Genomic DNA, 15042 nt, shown 5'->3' with positions numbered 1-15042 from the left:
GTTAGTAAGATGTTCTCCCGTGGCCGAGTGGTTAGCGTCACAGTTAACATTTACTTTCAGCCTTCATAAATACTGAAGACTGCTCGATGGCTAGAGCGCTACTAACTAATTTTCGCTAATTTTTCATGCGTTTACCTTAACACCTGATGATAAAACCATTTTTCCATCGTCAATCTTTGTAACCCATGAGTTTTCAAACAAAATTGGACAGCGCTACTGAACCTTCAACCAAAGATATGATCCGGGCGAGGATGTGAGGTCGCTGGAGGAGATGAACCACTTGAAGGTAGATGTTGTTCCGAAGTCCACCAGCCCTACAAACGTCCACCAGCCCTCCAAACGTCCACCAGCTGCATTCCATCGAGAATTTCTAGACAAACCGGAAGCGGAAGGTCTATTCCATCAGTTTTGTGGCAAAAACGAAGGAGGAACTAATACATAAAGATAAGAAGCAACTGAAAAATATCCAAAAAAAAAATGTTTTGACAGCAATGGCGAAAGTTCCGGCCAACATGGAAAATAAAATTATGTTTCATTGGAAATTTGTCCCATTAAATTATCTTCTGTAGTTTTTTTACCGTCATCTGAAAATTGTTAATCATTATCCAAAATTGCAAAGGTATGAATGGAAATCGCAAATGACATGTATTTACTCTTGCTCGGTGTAATATACATTGTTCATTGGCCGATCGACCAATGCGAATACTTGCACTGAGCGGCACGAAACAATAAAGTAGATTACTCCTTTTCAGACAGCCAACTGATTCTTCAGGTTAAGTTTCGAGTTTTTACATATAAGGCAACGAAACCGGATGATTTTGTTGCATTCTGTAATTATGTTGTTAACATATGACTTGAAAATCACTGATCGCTGTTTAAGGCAGTATTCTAGTCTAGTTTCTTACTTTTCCGAGGTTCATGCGATAGCGGCATCTTTACTGATTAAGAATCTGTTTTTTGTTTCAGATAACCAGAAGGGCTGGAATCGTGTACGCCATAGCACAACTTTTTTTTTTAATCCTCTCACTTCATCAGCTTGTAACTATTCTATTTATGCATATTTTTTCTCCAATTTTTGTTCTATTGTTAGAAGATATATGCAAAAATGATGAAAATGATATAATGGATCGTGAAAATACTCTTAGTTTTATTTTTACGGAGCTCGAAAAAACGTCCGAAATTCGTGTCTCTACACTAAAATACCCCCTTAATGTGAGTCTTGAGTAACTTTCAGTTTTGGGCTACTGGAAACGTCAAGTCCAACCCATCCCACAAAAGCTCTTGTTTTTTAATGCCCAAGGGAGTCATTGTGCCGCCAAATAAAGTCGGTAACTTGAGACAATAACCAGATGGTGGACCTTCTTTTACAAAACCATAACGGTTCTTTCAGCAAGACATCATTCTCATCAGCGATTAATGGAATTCGGCATTGTAATGTTTTTTATCAGTATAGAAAGGGTAGGAAGTAAACTGATGGGTCAAAACTTTAAGGGACAGAAAAAACTCTCTCTAGATTCAGGACTGGAACTTTCGCAAATTACTACACCAAAGAGAAGTAATAAAGCTCTTCTGTTGTATATATCTGCTACAGAAGCAGAAGAATCTCGGCTCATATACTTGAGCTCGATGTTGAATGTGTTATCGAGGTCGGGTGCCTTCATGTCATTGGAACCAAAATCAAGACCCACTAGCTCATCCTTTGTGACCATTCCTCTGGAACTCAGGTGACTCCCTCAGCGTGTGGACTGACGATTTCAGGCCCCAAATTGTGTGCGCGTTCACTTTTTCGATGGGTGTTATCAGAAAATGATCTTCACATGAACCTCAAAACGAGACAAATGGTTTTTCCTTAGAATTTTGGTCAAGGACCAGACCAGTTCTGAGTGTGATGAGATTTGGCGAAGTTTTTCCTTGGAGTTGGAGCTCATTCATACTTCGGAGATCTTGAATCCTTTTCGGCATTACCCTAGTGAACCTGTTAGACGTGATCTTCTCATTTTGGACACCAGTTTTCCTATATTGTTCCGGGAAATGTGACGCATTCAGAAGCATGAGATGTTTGGTGGCGCCAACGATTTCGAGATCTGATACCACCTTTATTAGTTAAAATGTATACTAAAAAATAATGTAAAAATGTAGAAATTTTATTAGAAATATTTTCTGGTTTTTGTCTGCTTAAGGTGAAGATGGAAGGAAGCCATTATAGTAGTATAGGTAAAACCACGTGTAAACATGGGGAAATAGCGTTTGTGAGAGAAGAGCAAAGCACACGTAAACAGATCAATTCACTTATCAGATCGTGTGGCGCTTCACTGACACGAGCCTTAGAATACATTTGAAAAAAATATACAATTCAATACTAAAGTAAAATGTATGAACGATGTGTTCCGATGAACAATTGCAAATATAAATATATATAAAAGATGTATTTGCATATGAAGTAAAATTCTGATCATACGCGAGCGTAACATGAGCAAATTTATAGCACATGCGAATTGTGGTTCTTTTGGTATTAACAAGTTTTTCCGCACATTAACTCGATGTTGATAATTCCTTAATATTTTATTTCGTTGATCGTATTGTTTTCACATATTCACGTTGGAGAGCATTAATCCTTCTCTTCGTTGGCCGAGGCATTTTGATTGAATGTAATACTTTTCCGTTTACTAAGCATAGGCAGCCGTGGTAGTGTTCCGAGCTCTGCAATACAATTTTCTTAACCAATGTTAAAGTTGCTAAAACTTACATTATAGATCCATTAAACGTAAAAATAATAATTGTATTGATATCAACACAATTTTATTTTATTGATTTTCATGACATGAAACGCTATGACTCAGAAAAAACATTTTATTTAGTGGTTTTCATAGCTGTTTCGATAATGTTGTCTGGCATCAGTGTCGAAAAAATAACGATGCTTTCACTAATACAAACAAAACCATTGCGGAAAATGTAAAAATGAAAATTTAATTTTCAGAGCACTAGCTCGAGTTTTCCGACGTTTTTCATTATATAGTGCGACGGCAGATGAAAATTTAAAATATTGGGAGTAATCGATTAGAGTTTAGTTGATATTACTTGATGGGAAGAGTGCGAAAACTTCACACTGTTTCGCAAAATTATTGATTTTCTGGCGAGGGGTGAGGGAGGGAGATGAAAGTAATGGGCGCCATTTGTGGCATCCATTTGAGGCTTCTTTCCACCTTCACCTTAAAACACTATGGGATAGTGCGTAGTGAATCTGTCGACCATCACACGACGTTTTCGTCACTGATTCCATAAATTTTAAACTATTAAATTCATTCGCTATCCTTGGAAGGCTAAAGGCAAATTGGAAGAAGGTAAATGGAGGGTCCTGAGATTGAACTCACGATCGTTCGCTTAGTAGACTGATATACACATAATTGACTTTTCGGCTTTATAAGGGTGTCTGTGTTCGTTTGTAATATCACTTAGTAGTTATTTTTTCACATTTTTGTTTGTTTGTATCGATTGCAAGTTATCGAATCATTTCGAATCATATCGAATGTCTTACTTCGATGACAATGATTTTATAAACACTCATCGTGTTTACCACTGTATGTTGTCAAACTAAACTACCTTCTTCATGGATTTTCTATTAACAACACTTCAAGCATAGTAATGCATTCGAACGAAGAATTTGAGAATATGTGTCTACCCTAGTGAAAACCTACACGTTCTGTCAACCATTATATCCTCGACCGAGTGAACACATTATTCGCACTTCTGTTTCACGTACATACTGAATTGTACTGAATTACAGGATACATAGATCGTGCAAAGAAATGAACCAAACGCCATTCTGTACACATTCGCATCCTGAAACGAATTTCGTAACGCTCTAGTAAATTTGACTATTGTCTCCTCGTAAATCCGCCCTCCCACTGGGAACAAGCTACCAAGAAAACACATTTATTGTGTAACTTGGGCCGTGCTTATTTATACGAATGTTGCTTGCTCATCCCCGCCGCTGCATGCTACCCAATGCATCCGCAACTCCCCCACCCCACTGCTAACAGAAATAAACAAAACATCCGAAAAATCCGACAGACAACTGTCCAAAACATGAAACAGAAATACCAAAACGGCGCGCAATTTGTAAACCGATCATATGTATGGTGGCATGCTTTCAAGTATGAATAACATAAGTGGGCGCGGCAGGTGGATTAGAGAGATTCACCTGACGGCAGACTGAGTGTTGTTACGTTTTAACGGCGGTTAAATGTTTGAGCGATTATCAGATTACTGGTGTGATGTTAAGGCCCGGAATCGAAACAAGTATAGCGATTACCGCCGTTTGACTAGGTCAAAGCATGTGGGAGCGTGGAAAAACGATTTTTCTTCTCTCGACGGAGAATTTTCAGCTAATTGAATGGTGTCAGCTGTGGATAGAAACGGAAATAACGTTCACGACGAAAATAGTGTGATGGACTGAACTGTTGTTTATTATTAACCGCTTGATTTGCAATACTAAATTTAAATAGAATATCACAAAAAATAGAATTATCTCTCTTCCGTCCCGTGATGGTACCTTTGTGCGTCGCCTGAGACTTCCTGCCCTCGGGCCTCTGTGTACCAAATGAGCGCCCAGCGCCGAATCAAAACATACAAATTGGCAACGGTCGACATAAGCAGCTGCTGCAGTGCAAATTATTTCCGAAATATATCACAAACACTACTATCGGCGGGCCGAGAATGCCTCACTCTATATACAAAAGTTGGTTCTGAAAAGTAAATCCGTTTTTCCTCTTGTTCCTCTATCGTTCTATTTGTGTGCAGGTTGCGGATCCATATCTGCAAAAAGCTCGCGCAGCGCAGTGCGTCGATCGGACACTGGTTGAGCTGAACGCACGTCAGTTGGCCATCAGCGATGAATGGGAGCGCTGGAATGCCCAGCAGCACACCGAAAAGATACTGAACGAGATAATGGCCGCCAACATGGAGGTAAGCTTTCCCAATCACATACTGCCACCCTTCTTTTCGTATATTGAACCATTAAACTCTCGCAGACCCTCGCCGAGGCAACGAAACTCGAGGATCAACTGTATCCGATCTTCAACACGGCCTCCGACAATCCGGCCGATTTGAGCGCATTCATCGCGGCCAAGCTGAACCAGATCCAAGCTGATATCCGGGCGGCGGAGAACGAACTCACGAAACGGTTCGAAACGATCGATCAGCTGTGGTCTACCACCGCGACCGAATCCAGTGACGACAAAGTGATTCAAGTGAAGAACAGTTTGAACTCGATCAAAACCAAGTTGCACACAATCGCGGCCGACTTTCGGGAACTCGCGTCCGTTGTAGATCACTTCCTGCGATCGGTGTTGATCTGTCGTGACAACATTAAGGACTATTTCGCGCGCAAGCAGACCATCACCGGGCCAGACAGCGTCGAGTCGATCACCAATAGCTATGAGCAGTTCAAGCAGAACACGATGGAGTACTTTCGCAATTTGTTGCAGCAGAGTGAGCAAATCATCGAGCGCATCAAAACCCAAGAGCCCCCGGGGGCAAAGGAACAGGACACGGATAAGATCATTACGTTGTTGGAGAATCTGCGGACGTACTTCGAGACGCAGACCGAGTCGGAGAACTCGGAGCTTAGGAAGCAGCACGCGGTGATTGCGTTCGATAAGAGTTTGGGTGAAGTGCGGGGTGAAATCCGGGACAAAGTGGAACAAGTGAATCGGGGTCGTGGGTGTTACGGGGAGAATGCTGACGGGGCAAGGGCTACGATAGCGGTGTACGATGAGTTCGAGAAGAGTTTGCAGGTAAGTTGAGACACGAGTTTCAACGACGAACACTGGTTTGACGAAGGGAATGCTCGTATAAAAAGTACTGGATCGAATTAATTAGACTGTACTTAGAATGGAAAATTATGTAGTACCAGTGTTATATTCTACACGAAGAACAGGTTTTCTAGCGACATTGTTTCTAGTATACATGAGAAATAAAGAACTCCCTATCACATAGGCAATCTGTTTGTCTAATCTACAACTTTTTTGGCTTCTAATTATTTCGCTCTTCATGACATGGGTGTACCTAGTTTGAAAACATCACTAAACCCCGTGCTCCTTAATGCCGAAGAGGACCTGGTCAAGAAATCACGCAGGTGACCGACTTTTGGATGGCGATCGATTCTTTCTCTATATTCAACACCTTAATTGTTTCCAGTAAGGTTTTTGGGACAGTTCCAGTTCTGAAGATAATGACTGGAACAATTCTTGGAAACACCCATTGCCAGGGTTAGTTCTGAACATTGTTTAAACTTTGCCATTGCCGATTTTAGGTTTCAACCCGAATTTTCAAATTCAACTCAGTTCAAGAAAAATTGGAGTTCAGATAATCCAATATATGTTGAACTCATCTGCCACTGGGTGGCTGTCTATGAAATTGTTCATTAAACGTAACCTAGAGAGTTTAAACAAAGTGTTCTTTCAAGTACTAAACAAAGTACAAGTACAAAGTAAATATGTTGAATTCAATTGGATTTGAAAATTGTTTCATTCAATCGATAATTTAATCAATACAATACAAATGCTCACCAAGCCAACTGTAGTCCCACGTCAACCTTGCGGTTGTATCACAGATATAACCCTCTCATTTTTTTTTAATAGATTCGGGGGTAACTTTTCGCAAATTCCATCAATAAAATGTTGATCTTCCGTACCTAATACTCTATATCCCTAATTCGCACTTCCACCCCATAGGAGAAATTATCAATAGCGATTGATAAACTTGAATCGTTCATGTAATTCTATGTTAGCAGCTATCACACCTCTCCTTCATTAGGCTAGGGCATTGATAAGACTAAAATAAAATCGTGGGACATATGATGAAGTCGCTAATTGTGGATAATAAAAATCCAACGTGCCCCACGATTTTATTTTAGTCTTATCAATGCCCTAGACTAATGAAGGAGAGGTATGATAACTGCTAACTGCTACTTGCCTAATTATTTTCTAGCCTTTAGTACATTAATTATGTTTAATCCCAAATTCGGTCAGTTCCTATAGGTCAAATTTCTATTAATGTGGGACATCCCTACAGACATACAAATACTCATACAAACAGTTCAAGCTAAATAAAACCATTTAATAAAGTAATTTGCTATTTTATGATTGCGGCCATCTTGAATTTGGGGGGCCTCCGTAGCCACATTGGTTGCGCGTTCGCTTAGTAAGCGATCGATCGTGAGTTCGAAACTCAGGGCCCTCATTGACCATCTTTGTGTTGTTACAGAATAACTACGTCAACGCAACAATCATCAGCGATGGAGATCGATCCACGGTCGAAATATGATCGATTCATCCATACAAACGCTCTGCTCTGCAAGACACATCGGGCTGCTGTTCTATAAATAACTCAACAATGATCAATCAACTGTCTCCGCTGTCCGGTCTAACTGGATAATGGAAGAACAGATAGAAAGCTCTTACGTCTAAATGGCTGCTACTGTGTAAATGTGTACCATATGGAATGGTATAGAAGGAAATACTCTAACGCCGAAAAATGGCAACTGTGTAATGTGCTAATTATATATATGATAAATATGTGACATGTACACGATTAAAATTCGGCTCTGTTACAGCTAAAATGCCAATGAGCCTAAAATAAATAAATGGGACAAAAAAAATCTTGAATTTGGATTTTTCATGATCTAATGTGATCTACTATCCAAGCCCCTTCACTTGATACCCATATTAATGGGGTTTTGACATAACATGTAGTCCGCCATTTGGTAGTGGCAGCCATCTTGGATTTGCATTTTTCATAAATAACTGTATTCTACTAGTGAAGTCCTTTCCCATATTGATAGAGTTTTGAAAAAAATATATATATGGCGCCATTTTGTGGTGGCGACCATTTTGGATTTGTATCTATATAAATAAAAATGTAAGGCAAAATCTGTTGGTAAGTGAAAAACCAGAAGAAGGGATGGTCCGATTTTAGCCTTCTTTATTTTATTGTATTCGTCTCTTCCCCTAGATCAATATAGTGGAGAGCAAAACCGAAAAATTTTCGGAAAACTCTGAAGGAAGGTCGGAAAATTCGGAAAATTGAATTCCCACATGTTCGAAAATTACATCATAATAAGCGTTGTTAGTCCATTCGATGTTTGCGCTATCGAAATTGATCTTTGTTCGTAAGTGGAAATGGATTTTCAGGCGAAATAACGCATTTCCATATCTTATATCTATCTATATAAATAAAAATGGAAAGCAAAACCTGTTGGTAAGCGGAAAACCCGAAGAAGGGATGGTCCGATTTTAGCCTCCTGTATTTTGTTGTATTCGTCTCTTCCCGTAGATCAATATAGTGGAGAGAAAAATCGGAAAATCATGAAGGAAGGTCGGAAAATTTGAAATTCCCACATGTTCGAAAATTACATCATAATAAGCGTTGTTAGTCCATTCGATATTTGCGCTATCGAAATTGATCTTTGTTCGTAAGTGGAAATGGATTTTAAGGCGAAATAACGCATTTCCATATCTTCTATCTATATATATATATATATATATATATAAATGGATTTCTGTCAGTCTGTCTGTCTGTCTGTCTGTCTGATTCTTATGGACTCGGAAACTACTGAACCGATCGATATGAAAATTGGTATGTAGGGGTTTTTGGGGCCGGGGAAGGTTTTCATGATAGTTTGAGACCCATCCTCTTTCTCTGAGGGGGGGCTGCCATGCAAATGAAACACAAATTTCTACATTACTCGAGAATTAATCAAGCAAATGCAACCAAATTAGGTATCTGAAGGTTTTAAGGTGCAATAAATGATTCTATGGTGGTTAGATACTCCTCCTCCTCTCTTAGGGAGGGCTGCCATACAAATGAAACACAAATTTCTGCATTACTCGAGAATTAATCAAGCAAACGAAACCATATTAGGTATATGGACGTATCAGGGCGCAATAAATGTTTTCTCGGTGGTTAGGCACTCCACCCCCTTCTCACAAATTTCTGCATTACTCGAGAATTAGTCAAGCAAACGAAACCAAATTCAGTATATTTAGGTTTAGGTTTTAGGGCGCAATTAATGTTTTCACGGTGGTTGACATTCCACCCTCTCTCTCTAAGGGGGAGCTGCTACACAAATGAAAGACAAATTTCTGCATGACTCGAAAAAAAATCAAGTAAATGAAACGAAATTTGGCATGTGCAGGTTTTAGGGTGCAATTAATGATTCTGTGGTGGTTAGACACTCATCCCCCCTCTCTTAGGGTGGGCTGTCATACAAATGAAAAACAAATTTCTTCATAACTCGAAAACTATCCAAGCAAATGGAGCCAAATGTGGCATGTGAAGATTTCAGGGGGCACGAAATGTTTCTATGGTGAATAGACAATCCTCCCCCTCCCTAAGGAGAGAAGAGGGGATGGGTCTGTCTTTGTTCTATCATATATTCTGTATCAAACATTTATTCCATGTAACGGAGAAACCTGTTATTCGCAAGTGGTTGAAAAATCTTGAACGAGAATTGAGTCTGAAAATAATCCGATATTATAATGATGAGTTTTGGTAGAAGTACTAGGATTTTTTTAGTAAGAGGTAAATTCAACTGGGTCGTTTAGAAGATCAATCAATGAACAGTTATGCGATTGGGCTTATGAACTTGCGCTTGGTAAGAAAACGTGAATGTTTGAAGGTATTGATAACAAAAAACACATTTTGGGCAGGACGAAGTTTGCCGGGTCAGCTAGTAATTGTATATTATGAAGACGAATTTTTGTAGAAGTACTAGACAATTTATAGTAAAAGGAAATCGTAAAGGGTCAAAGGGTAATCAATCAATGAAGAGTTCAGTTTGGACTCAATGAAGAGTTCAGTCTCACTCACTAACGTTCATTTAGTAAGAAAACGTGGATGTTTGAAAGTATTTAAATAAAAAAATCTATTTTGGGCGGGACGAAGTTCGTCGGGTCAGCTAGTTTTTCATAAATAACCATATTCTACTATTCAAGCCCTTTCATTTGATATCCATATTAATGAGGTTTTGAGAAAATATTTGATCCGCCATTTTGTAGCGGCCGCCATCTTGGATTTTCGAGATCATGAAATACGCAGTTTTACTATGACTACAGAGATAAAGGTGTGTTCCAAATTTTAAGTCAATAGGTCAACAGAAAGGGGGTCAAATTTCTATTAATGTGGGTCAGCGCTACAGACAAATATGTTACAAACATACAAACATACAAACTGATTACAGGGCAAGCTAAATAAAACCGTTTGAAAACAGACAAAAATGGGTTTGAATCAAAGAAATTCATACATTTGTTATATTTTATAATCAAAACACCATGATTCTGCACGCTATTTTATCTGTGTGGGTAATTTTCGTGTACAATACTAAAATTATTTGTACTGCCGTTCTACGTATAGTTGTCCCATGTTATTTTTTGACAATTTTCACTTTTCTTCATAAAACGATGTTTTTATGCCCAAGCATCTGGAAAAACACAAAAAAGTTATTGTTTGTTCCCAGCTTTTAAAAAAACAACACTTAGCTCAATTGTCCAATGTAGATATTCTAGGCATAACTGCCTCGCCAAGTATTTTTTGTAGATTCATAATAAACAAATCGGTTAAAGTACAAGAATTTTATGCCACGTTTTCAGCAGGACTAATGCACTCATTTCTGGTTTGGAAGAACGAACTAATTCGCGAAAAACTAAAAAAAAGTTCAACAGAACCTTGTTACTGAATGCCTAATAACAATGATATTTATATTAGGCAAAGGTGTTGCAGATAACTACCTTCTTTATAAAACAATGTATTTATTTAATTTATAATTATTTATAATTCCCAGTATTTCAGAAAACAACATCAAGTTCAATTGTCCCATGTTGATATTCTAGGCATAGCTGTCCCATTATGAATTTTTAAACTTATAATCAAGCTTGATTGATTTAATTGAGGGGAACTTTTCACATTTCATTAGACGATAGCTCATAAAAAAACCCGGTGTATTGCTAAACTGAAATGCTTAAAGCTTCTGGTAGACAAATATGCTAGAAAACTTTGATTGTGTTTTTCTCAGTTGCTGATTTTGGAACATGGGACAACTATGCGTAGAACGGCCGTGTAGTATATGTCAAATCACGTTAACCCGCATGCACAATCTTATTTTAACATCAATATAAAGTGAAACTAAAACATGATTTCCTCTAGATAGCCGTTCGTCTGGGTCTCGACTGTGTCCTTCTGCTCCTTTAATCCACTCGTTGTCTCCGTCCTTCCAATCACGAAAGTTCAATCCAAGGCGCCTAGAAGTATATCCTAAGGTGGGCCAACATACTAGAACCACTCTGCAACCATCTTGGAAGTCTACTGTGTTTTGTTTGTAAACAAAAAAACAATACGCTTGTACCCAAGCTCGCTCGTGATCAGTCTGTCTGCTTCACGCTTCAAGCTAATAATTCCTCCTCTGCTTTCTTCCGTGCTGTTTCCATATTCCGCTCCTCTAACCTACTCAGTGACGGAACGGCTGTACCTGGTACCATAGACCCGTCTTGGTTCAAAGTTTTTCTATTCTCCAGATGTCATTCCATCCGTCCAGGTTCTTTCGTCATCAGGTATACTCACTTCATTCATATGAAGGTTATTCATATTCAAGGTAGATTCTAAAAGGTGTGTCACATCAAATTGCATCACGGAAAAAACGCTGTAGAAATTCGCCCAGTAGACCGATCCTTTTGAAAATTTTAGACAGTAAAATAAAAACTATTAAACAACTTTTGGCATTTTCTTTTTATTCATACTTCGAGCCCAAGCCCGTATGCTCGCACCTTCCTCTTTACCCCGTCCATAAAGTTCTGTACAACGTCAGGTTGTAGTTTTTTTTGAACAGAAATCCATTTTCTCTTGAAGTCCGCCTCCGATTTGACAACTTTTGGGTTCTTCCGGAGGGCCTGCTTCATAATCGCCCAATATTTCTCTATTGGGCGAAGCTCCGACGCGTTGGGCGAAGCTCCGACGCGTTGGGCGGGTTCATTTCCTTTGGCACGAAGGTGACCCCGTTGGCTTCGTACCACTCCAACACGTCCTTTCAATAGTAGCACGAAGCGAGATCCGGCCAGAAGATGGTCGGGCCCTCGTGCTGCTTCAATAGTGGTAGTAAGCGCTTCTGTAGGCACTCCTTAAGGTAAACCTGCCCGTTTACCGTGCCGGTCATCACGAAGGGGGCGCTCCGCTTTCCGCAAGAGCAGATCGCTTGCCACACCATGTACTTTTTGGCAAACTTGGATAGTTTCTGCTTGCGAATCTCCTCCGGAACACTGAATTTGTCCTCTGCGGAGAAGAACAACAGGCCCGGCAGCTGACGAAAGTCCGCTTTGACGTAGGTTTCGTCGTCCATTACCAGGCAATGCGGCTTCGTCAGCATTTCGGTGTACAGCTTCCGGGCTGTACGCAGGCCCTCCCGCTGCTTGGTCCGCTGGACGAATGAACTTGACAAATTCAGCTTATTGGCGACATCCCGGACCTAACTTCTGGGATCACGTCTAAACTGCTTAACTACACGCTTGTGATCTTTTTCACTGACGGAGCATCCATTTTTGCCGTTCTTCACCTTCCGGTCGATGGTTAGGTTTTCGAAGTATCGTTTTAGTACTCTGCTGACCGTGGATTGGACGATTCCCAGCATCTTACCGATGTCCCGATGTGACAACTCCGGATTCTCGAAATGAGTGCGCAGGATTAATTCACGACGCTCTTTTTCGTTCGACGACATTTTTCCAAATTTACGAAAAATTGACAGTGAAGCATGGCCAACGTGATCTATACACTCTTATCTGATTATAAGCGAAAGCTGAAGATATAATTCCTAAAAATTAAATTTCTACAGCGTTTTTTCCGTGATGCAATTTGATGTGACACACCCTTTATTCAGTATAGAACCCTACGGTTACACCAACAATGGACGGATCCATTGTTTACCCATCGTGAACTCAAATATCGATACATGCACAACGTAAAGAGGATACCAGGTATATTACTCCTCGCTTTTTTCATGTAGTGGTAGGCAGTCTTCCGAAAAACACTTACACATGTCCACGCAATGTGAAAATTCCATGTTTTTGTTTGAATTCGAACATGATTTTCGCTTGTATTGAATGTTTATCCCAAACACGAACAATGTGTTTGTGAATCATTGTTCGTGTTTGGGATAAATATTCAATACTAGCGAAATCATGTAAAAACAAACACGATGTTTATAATTCAAGAACATTTTCCCCCAAGTTTCCCCCAAGAAAATAACTCAAATTCACACCATTCACCGTTCAATTTTATTTTGTTTCCCTGCTTTGCGATGGGACACTTGGCCTCTTCGGTTGCGCGTGACTGTTTTGTGCTTTTAGTTGCATGTCGAAACGTGTCGCTGTTAGAAATCATGTCATGCAAAAACATAGAAAAACTTAGAGAGTATTTGATGAGAGGAGGGGAATGATTTCAGAAGTGGACTATTGAGACGCAAATATGCTTTTTTCGCACTGAAATGCATATAAACCATCGAAAAAACTAAATGGACGATAACTTCGTCAAATATGCTTCTTTTCATACACCGCACAAAAAAAATCGCACAAAAAAAGCACAAGAACAGAAAATCGCACAAAAAAAAGTCGCACGAACAAAAATCGCACAAAAACAGGTTTTACTGTATTGGATATTTGTATTCAAAGATCCAGCCAAAATTGTTGCTCCCGTGGTCGAGTGGTTAGCGTCACGCCTAACATGTCACTGCTGAATAATTCTGGTACTTTATATTCGATAAAAATTATAGAAATATTGTAATCAAAATTTGTTGTGGGTAACTAAACATCTCCGCCACGCTCTATCCAATTCAGTACTTGTTCAAATAGCTAATAATAGCGAATGTTACATGAATTCAATTGATGCGTACACTAAATAATTATATCAATTGTGAAAAACTCTGATATCAATTGACGTTTATTTTGTTCAGAACAGATAAATATTTTAGACGAAGCACCCATTGTCATGATAGGAAAGCGTTTTTTCCGTGGCAACATACCAACACACCACGCGTTAAGTGGTGGTGGTGTGGTGTCCGATTCGCTGCTTCTACTCTACGCACTGCCGGTGCTTGGGGTGAAAATACAAGAGAAACTGAACATCATGTGAAACATTAGGATTAAACATCGTATGTCCAAACATACTACGAATACAAACATGTCACATTTTCAAACACAGGTACGAGAAAATCATGTTTGTATTCAAACACAAAACTGCGTACAGCAGCGTGGACATGTTTATCCCGGACGCAGTGTTTTTTGTGAAACATGGAAGACTGGTGGTAGGCAAAGAAAAAATGCAAAAAATAATTTCAATATGACTGTTGTACAATGTTTTTAAAATAAGCTTCTTTGTATTGGGGAGTGTGTGTATCACACAGGACATGTAATATACGTGGAACTCTGTTTGCGTTGATACATGCATACATGATACATGAGAGAGATAAACGAATTCAGTCTGGGGGAGTCCCTTCCATTTGTCGTGAAGTCCATTTGTGGGTGAAGAATGAAACGAGCACGGAGCTTCGTTAGAACAGTTAGCGAGGGGAGGACCTGAATGACTTGATTGATGTTGATTCATGTTGACGGAGACCTGCTGGAAGAGGAAAAACTCATTTCCAATTGAATGTGAAGACCGATGTCTTCATAATCTCCTGACTATCCTCAGTTGAATATGACTTTGTCGAGACCTGCTCGTAGGTGTCAAAAAAATACCAGTGTGCATCGATTCATAACATTTTCAATGTAGCGGTATATGAGTGAAATAACACACCTTTGAATTAGTTTCAAGTCTTCCTAGTGGCCATCTTGAGATATTTTCGACAGCACTATACTGCCGTTCTACGCATAGTTGTCCCATGTTCCAAAATTAGCAACTGAGAAAAACGCAATCAAAGTTTTCTCGTATATTTGTCTACCAAAATTCAATTTAGCATTTCAATTTAGTAATACACCGGGTTTTTTATAAGTACTATACTAT

The 15042-nt window shown here is 39.3% G+C and overlaps 1 protein-coding gene across 9 annotated transcripts in view; it reads left to right on the top strand.

Annotated features, from left to right (window-relative positions):
• The window catches only part of LOC129768508 (titin), a 240920-nt gene that overhangs the window by 97043 nt on the left and 128835 nt on the right, over window positions 1–15042 (top strand). For all 9 annotated transcript variants that reach the window (XM_055770211.1, XM_055770212.1, XM_055770215.1 and 6 more), the window contains exons 5-6: window positions 4801–4965; window positions 5031–5795. In XM_055770211.1, the coding sequence (XP_055626186.1) occupies window positions 4801–4965; window positions 5031–5795 (930 nt within the window). The remainder of the gene's footprint in view (window positions 1–4800; window positions 4966–5030; window positions 5796–15042) is intronic.

Source organism: Toxorhynchites rutilus, chromosome 2, assembly GCF_029784135.1.
Source record: "Toxorhynchites rutilus septentrionalis strain SRP chromosome 2, ASM2978413v1, whole genome shotgun sequence".
NCBI lineage: Eukaryota > Metazoa > Arthropoda > Insecta > Diptera > Culicidae > Toxorhynchites > Toxorhynchites rutilus.
The sequence above is the reverse complement of the archived record's forward strand: the minus strand, read 5'-3'. Positions and strand labels throughout refer to the sequence as shown.